The 7,303-nt window shown below is 33.7% G+C and overlaps 2 protein-coding genes across 5 annotated transcripts; one reads left to right on the top strand and one right to left on the bottom strand.

The window, feature by feature from the left end:
* Positions 1-1,477: 1,477 nt before the first annotated feature.
* On the top strand, positions 1,478-4,807 carry LOC124843783 (zinc finger (Ran-binding) family protein). Of its 4 annotated transcripts, none has more exons than XM_047320603.2 (7): positions 1,478-1,845; positions 2,779-3,179; positions 3,278-3,305; positions 3,795-3,859; positions 3,969-4,144; positions 4,288-4,368; positions 4,527-4,807. In XM_047320603.2, exons 1-7 carry the CDS (start codon positions 1,656-1,658, stop codon positions 4,573-4,575), a joined length of 990 nt encoding a protein of 329 aa, XP_047176559.1. In that variant the 5' UTR covers positions 1,478-1,655; the 3' UTR covers positions 4,576-4,807. The 4 variants fall into 4 exon arrangements, with proteins under 4 accessions (XP_047176559.1, XP_047176556.1, XP_087960712.1 ...); XM_047320600.2 differs by having other exon boundaries at positions 1,483-1,845; positions 3,795-3,868; XM_088104586.1 differs by having other exon boundaries at positions 1,704-1,845; positions 2,807-3,179; positions 3,795-3,868.
* A 776-nt stretch (positions 4,808-5,583) lies between these two features.
* On the bottom strand, positions 5,584-6,378 carry LOC124843784 (uncharacterized). Its single transcript, XM_088104587.1, has one exon. The coding sequence runs from the start codon at positions 6,338-6,340 to the stop codon at positions 5,795-5,797; it is 546 nt and encodes a 181-aa protein (XP_087960713.1). The 5' UTR covers positions 6,341-6,378; the 3' UTR covers positions 5,584-5,794.
* Positions 6,379-7,303: the final 925 nt, after the last annotated feature.

Here is a 7,303-nt window from a genome sequence, read left to right as displayed (position 1 = left end):
TTATTTTTATTGTTATTATTTTTATTTTAATTATTTTATTTTTATATTTTTAATATAATATTATCATAACATAAATCATATTTTAATAATTATTAAAATATAAAATTATATTAAATAATATTTGAATTTTAAATTTAGTTATCGTAGAGTTTTTTAATAAGAAAAGAAATATATATATTTATTAAAGTTAAAAATAAATTTTTTTCTAAAGTTAAAGAAGTGTAGAATAACGAGGAGATTTCATAAAGTTAAAAGTAGAATTTTTGAAGTTAAGAGTTTTAAGGTGTAGGATGAAATACTGTTTGAGCAAATATATCTGAAAAGTCATTTTAGGAAGGTAAAAGAAAGTAGAACAAACCCATACTTTCAATTTCTAAGGAAACAATTTCTTCCTGCACTTCCTTTTCTTTTCTTCCTACAGCCCCATAAAACATGAACATCCCAAATTATCCTTCCGTGTGCAATATGAAAATACACTGTGTAATCCGGAAATATATTTTATATTGTAAAATTTGGAATGTATTTAAAAAATACATTATATTTAAATTATTCTTAATAATACTAAAGAATATTACTAATAAATATAATACAATGAATTAGATAATAAATGATAAATATTTATAGAAAAATAATTTTTAAATATACGTAAAATTATTTTTATTGATCATGACCAATACACTCATCTACATTTAATCAACCAATTATAATATTGTCATCAAAATATTTCAATTACCCTTAGTAATATTAAAAAATTAATTTTAATAATAAATACAATAAATATAGACAATAAATATAATCATATTTTATTATTATAATTAATAATAATATGTTAATAATAATAAAATAAAATACTATATATATATATATATTTTTTTTTAATCTCCAAATATATTTTGGATTATACCATCCAAAATAAATTAGAAAGGTTATATAATCCAAAATGTAATTTTGGATTTTGAAATATTAGGCAATCCTAAATATGTTTTTCCAATTATAGAATCTGAAATATTCAGATTCAGAAATAGATTCTAAATTGTGTAATCAATATGATAAAAACCTAAAAAAAACATTTTCTATAACATTCCATCCATCATTCAATCGGTGAAATAATGACAAATTGATGTATTTGCTCTTTTTCGTGTGAAAAGAATGAGAAAGCTTGAAGAAAAAGGAAGTAGAAAGCTTTTTTAATATAGAGGGTGCACGAGCTTGAATGGGGAGGTGTGCCGGAAACAATGGAAACTCGGAGTGAGGAGTGAGCGAGATAGGGTTAAGGGTTTAAACTTAACTTTAATGAAGGGTGTTTTGGGGATTAATATTTTTAAAGGGGTGCAGGAGGAAGAAAAACGGGAAGTCCTGGTAGAAATGACCTTCTAAAGAAAGCAATAACGGAGGCCCATTGGAGCGGAATAAAGCCCGTGTATGTGTTCCGAACTGTATCAGGATTTCAGGATTTCAGGTTTTGTTTTTGACTCCAGTAAATTCACATGTATTTTCACTGCTTCTCCTCGCTCTGTCTCTCTGTTATATATATTTATTTGTCGTTAGTATCTGCGAACCCATAGAAAAATCTGTCTCCCGTGTGGTTTGTTTTGTGCGACACACAGAGAGACAGAGAGAGTTGTGGAGTTGAGCTGAGTTGAGAGGGGAAGAAGATGTTGAGCGCAAAAGGTGCTGAAAGTGGAGAAGGGAGAGAAGGGGATTGGGAGTGCAGCAGTTGCAACAACAGGAACTATGCTTTCAGATCATTCTGCAATCGATGCAAGCAACCCCGCCTCCTCGTCGATACCAAAACCCCCGCTGATTCCAAGTGGCTTCCTCGTATTGGCGATTGGATCTGCACCGGTTAGCCCCAACCACCCATTTCTCTCTCTTTTCCATTTTTTCCCAAACATCCTTTTCAAATACCTTTCTCTTTGTTTTCTCTTTTCTTTCCCTCATGTTTTCTGTAATGCATGTTATACTTATTCCTACTCCGGAGGGGTTCTTCCTGGCTCACCTATTGTATGTGTTATGTTGGTGCACTGGAAAATGTAGGAGCAAAATGGAATTGGGAAATTAGACCTTTCTTGAATCGTATTTTATACTTGGTGACCTAGTGTGCGTCTTTCCTTTTGGGTCATCTGTGAAACGCTTGATAGAATATATGAGTGGAAAGATAGTATATATAGGGTTAGATGTTTTTTATTTAAATTTTATTTGTTGTTAATCATCAGTTCCTTCCATGTAACCAAGACTTCCTTTTTAATCTCTCGTTCAGGATTAGAAGCACATAGGTTTTGTAATTTGTAAGGACTGAAATTGAATAGAATTTATAAAGGGATCTAGTTTTGAAAACAAATTATAAGTTCTCTTGATTTAGTTTTTTTTCTTGTAGGTGCTTCTTGAGAAGCTGATTCAAACTGGTTCATAGTGTAAATTTGTTAGTATTTCAGCTTTTTTTGTTCTGTTTTTAAAATACCAGTTCTCTCAAGGACACACGTATGACACCATGTATTATGCTGTATTTATTTCATACATGGTTAAGTTTTATAAAATGATTGATGTTAGAAAGATGCCCGACCTAGCATGACATTTGATTTTGGTATATGATATTCTGTTTCAAATTGAGATGAAGAACTTGCTATCGCCTAGGTTGAGATGTTTGTGCTTTTTGTATGTGTATTTTGTGTGGGATGGACGGGTTGGTGTGCGTGGGACGTGTTGGTGTGCGTATGCTTGGCTTCCTTTCCCCTCTGGCTGCTTTCTGGGGCTGGGTTTGTATGCATGGAACAATAGGTTGCACTAACAACAATTATGCATCAAGAGAGAAGTGCAAGAAGTGTGGACAACCAAAGGAAGTAGCAGCCATGCCAGCAATTGCGATGACTGGAGCATCTTTCCCCACTTTTTCGCATTATTATTCCAGGGGCCCAGGGGGACCAGAACAAAAGATGAATATTGGATTGCTTGGCAGTGGAGCACCGCCACAGTCACTACATTTAAACTCCAATTGGCCCATTCTTGGAGCAGATAAGTATGGTGTCCAACCGATTTCCATATGGCTACCTGGTGGAAATTATAGCTCTGGACATCCTCTCGATAATTCCACCAACCAGAACCTATCTGTTCCAAAGGGATGGCGCAGTGGGGACTGGATCTGTAACTGTGGCTTCCACAATTACTCGTCCCGCTCCCAGGTATGTCTTGATCTACTTGAAAGTGTTGTTGAGTTATACAGTATACAAGAGTTGAAGTGTTCATTATTTTTCTGATTCAATGTTGAAACTATTTGCAGTGTAAAAAATGCAATGCCTTTCAACCTGGTATGACTTCCTTCCTTTGTATAGATTGTAGCTTTTTTTTTTAATCTTCAAATGTTAGTTATTAGTATTAGTATAGATTGTAGACTTGTTAGGTGCAGAATGCCTAACAAGTCTACAATGTTAAAACTATTTGCAGTGTAAAAAATGCAATGCCTTTCAACCTGATATGACTTCCTTCCTTTGTATAGATTGTAGCTTTTTTTTTTAATCATCAAATGTTAGTTATTAGTATTAGTTATTAGTATTAGTATAGATTGTAGACTTGTTAGGTGCAGAATGCCTAATCTGAGTCTTCTATCAAAGATAATTTGTACAAGTGCACAAGTCTTAGAACATACCTTCTTATGGTGATCTAGTGTCCCACAGATAGTCCTCCTTGTCTTCATTGCATTGATAAGAATAATTTTGGTTATTTAATATCAAAAATGGTTTTCAATTTCTAGCAATTCATGTTAACCTTTTTGCTGTTTCCACTTTTTTGGTGTGAAGCACTTGGGACAAAGCGACTAGCCTCTGAAGAGTTGGTTTATGACTGGGACAACAAGAGATTGAATGTAGGAACTGTAAGGACTTTGTTTTTTAGCTAATTTCTGTTGCTCTTCTGTCGTTTTAAAATTCTATTGACAGTTTTAGAAGTCTCTTACTATCTTACTTATTTTTCAGACAAATGATCAACAGCAAACATACACAAGTTTAGATCAAGTGGTAGGGACAGGTGCAGATCCAAAACCTGGAGTCTTCCCCTCTTATCCCAGCATGAACTCAAGTACAACTCCAAGTTTGCCATTGGCCACACTTCTTCCACCTCAAGTTTCTACACCTGCCCTCCTTGGAAAAGGGTAACTAATGCCTCTAACCTATCGTGTAATATTATTGTAAAGTTACATATTTATCATATTTTTTAATAGTACATCTAAAGATGCTATCATACTCTTATAGGCTCACAATTTAAATACATTTTTTTATATATTGTACCTGTTAGAGCAAAGCAATGGCGCAGTGGAGACTGGATGTGCTCAAATTGCAATAATCACAATTATGCTTCAAGACTACAGTGTAACAGGTTATTATCTCATTCGTATTATATTTTATGTTTTGGGGCAAATTAAATGAACGAAGACTAAATTATGCGCGTTTTTAAGTCATTATGTAGCAATCAAACACGTTTTGCATTTTCTGTTGCACGAGTTACACTGAATAATCGATGCTCGTCATTTGCAGGTGCAAAACTCAAAGAATGGCGCCCATGCAACCTGTTAATGTTGTTTAATGTTGAATTTATTAGTTAAATTGCTGTGACGTGCCCTAGTTTGGCTGAGTTTTGGTTTTATTTTCTAGCATTACTTTGGCAGCAAAACGCGTTGATGTTCTCTGACATGTTCGTTATATTTGCGTAAGACAATGGTTTATGCTCAGTACCATCATATCTTTTAGTTTCTGAAAATGTATTGCTTACCATAAATATTCTATTTGATAGAGGATTGTGGATGAGTTGAGTATTCTCCTCGAGTGTCGTTTGGTTTTTATCCAAAAATTTTCAGTTATTGTTTTAAGAACATTGGTTCAGAAGTGCGTTCATGGTACATTTTCATCCCTCTCTGTTCACGTGGGGGAATTTTGTTATGGTAGTCAGTGAATTTCAATGCCATTGGTCAGTAACTGCAAGCGGGAGAATTAGCACATCTCTCATAAAACTCAGAAGACTATCCAAATCTCCTGTGCATGTAACCAGGGCTTTAGAAGAATATTCATTACTCATGTTTTACTACTTGAGTGGCAGTATACTTATACGTGGTTACTAGGAGTAAACCATAACAATGCTTTCGTCTGTCTTTTTAAAATTCTCACTTATTTAGTCAACAATTTCTTAGAAGGGTATTCACATCAATTTCTAGCGTCAGGGAAAAGCTGTACGAAATAAAATTGAAATAAATAATTTATTTCTAAAGTCAAGAACTAAAACAAGGATTTAAAATGTCAACAATTAAATTGAGTTATACCTGCTATATCATGTATTAATACACGGATTTACTTGAAAAAGCACTGACTCTAGTTATTTATTACATAACAGACTCCTTTCAGCCCAACACAGAAAGTGATGATAGACACCAATGATAATGGTGCTATCCTACAAAACGAAAATGATTACATGGATCATTCATATATTAGGTTTGTTTAGAAATCAAATTCTCTGCTCGTGGAATCATAATTTGGTCAGGGTAGTTAGTTCTACTGTAAAACTAACGTGAAATTCTAAACAATGAAAAAAATGTCTGTATACTATAAAAGATGATGTGGCATTGCAATTCTCTTCAACAAAAATGTCTGGTTTTTGCGCCCCTGATTTTTACATATAATATCTGTGACAAGCAGTAGTAATAAGTAACATGGTAATCTTTGTTGAGGGCAGAGAAACATAACTGTAGATAAGTTGAGATGCTAAAAGCATTTTGAGTAACTAAGTCATCTAGTTCAAAACCTGAGAGGAATCACTTGAACACATCAGTAGGGGAGAGTGGAGGACCATCGAGCTGGTAAAGGTTGAATGCTGGACCCACAAACCTGAAGAAGATCCACCCTCCGATCATGATATAGATTGAAGCATATGCAAATTTGTTGAGCCAAAAGAGAGCACCTTTCTCCCCCACATAAAGCTCCACTGCTTTCTCACTCAAAGTCATGTCTTCCCATTTCTTGGGAGGACTCTCAACCCTTCTGTTTGTAGATTGCATGCCGTTTTCCCTCTCCCTCTGCCGTCTAGCTTGCCTTCTTGATCTTTTCCGGAAGCTCAATTCTACAGGATTAACTGGTGTTGCACTTGGTGCTTGAACTGAGTCTGCATCATCATTGGTTGTGTTGCTGCTGCTGCTGTTACTACTACTGTTATTATCAGTGGTGGTGCAGCATATGGGGTTGAAACTGAGAGAGCCCTGACGGTGGGGAAAGAAGATTTGGGTGTGCCTTGTTGATGGCAGTGAACGTCTAGTGAGAACGATGAGCGAAGATGAGTGTGGAGAGATAGAGATGGTTTCCATGGCTTCCCAGAATGCAACGTGTGGTTATATTTTGCTTATCCACTTCCCTTTTATAGTCCCGTGACTATTATTGGGTTGGGCTGGTGGCTTTGGAACACCATTTATCAAATTTAAAATGCCTTTCAAAACTAAATAAAAATATACAGAGTAAAAGATAAATCATAACTTTACTTTTCTTATATTTCCTCCTCGGTTTTGCCTTTTTTTTTTTCTATAATTTTAGCAGTTTCATAAATTTTATAATTGATCTAATTCTCAAATTTACATTCATTCTATTTATCCTATTCATAATAATTGTTTAAAACTTGGACTAAATTCTTTTCCATTTCAAAATAATTTTTTTGAATATTTAGTTTGGAAGAAAAACCTAATTTAAGTGTTTTGATTATGAATTTGAGAGGTTACCTTTTAATTTTTCCTTAATTAATTTAAGGAATCTTATCACTAATATACCATTATATAATATATAATGCAAATCGATCTCGTTTAAAAATCTTATCTTTTTAAATATACAAACATTTTTTCACTCAAGTGACTATACATTGATTAAGCATGCAACTTTAGATGAAATTTAGTAATGATATTCGTTGTTTAAACAATAAGTTCTACATCATTCTATACTTTTATGATCATGTTGTTGTTTGAGCGTTGACATAGTTGTTTGGTCTTACACGTTTCAAAATCCTATGCACCACACCTTTAAGCTTGAATGATTCCTCATTTGAGTGTCTCTACTCCAAAAGAAATAAAATTGTCTCCATCTCTTTCTCACTCTAGCTCAAGTCATAGCGTTAGCTATACATATCATTTAAACTTCTATGACTTGAGAATGATCACTATCGCTTAGACATTGCTTGAACAGTAGTTCACTACTTAAATGATATTAGCCTAAAGAAAAAAAAATACAACATATCAAATCTAACCCATATTATTTTTAAATCATCCAACCCCTACTTTAAAATA

This window comes from Vigna umbellata, chromosome 1 (assembly GCF_029865625.1).
Source record: "Vigna umbellata cultivar VRB3 chromosome 1, Vumbellata_1.0, whole genome shotgun sequence".
Classification (NCBI taxonomy): domain Eukaryota; kingdom Viridiplantae; phylum Streptophyta; class Magnoliopsida; order Fabales; family Fabaceae; genus Vigna; species Vigna umbellata.
The sequence above is the reverse complement of the archived record's forward strand: the minus strand, read 5'-3'. Positions and strand labels throughout refer to the sequence as shown.

What these genes read in the sequence shown, in the direction of transcription:
- LOC124843783 (XM_047320600.2), top strand. Translation starts at nt 1,656, where the DNA reads ATGTTGAGCGCAAAAGGTGCTGAAAGTGGAGAAGGGAGAGAAGGGGAT. An exon ending in AGAGATTGAATGTAGGAACT is followed by an intron (nt 3,869 to 3,968) that starts GTAAGGACTTTG and finishes CTTATTTTTCAG; the next exon opens with ACAAATGATCAACAGCAAAC. An exon ending in TCAAGACTACAGTGTAACAG is followed by an intron (nt 4,369 to 4,526) that starts GTTATTATCTCA and finishes CGTCATTTGCAG; the next exon opens with GTGCAAAACTCAAAGAATGG.
- LOC124843784 (XM_088104587.1), bottom strand. Translation starts at nt 6,340, where the DNA reads ATGGAAACCATCTCTATCTCTCCACACTCATCTTCGCTCATCGTTCTC.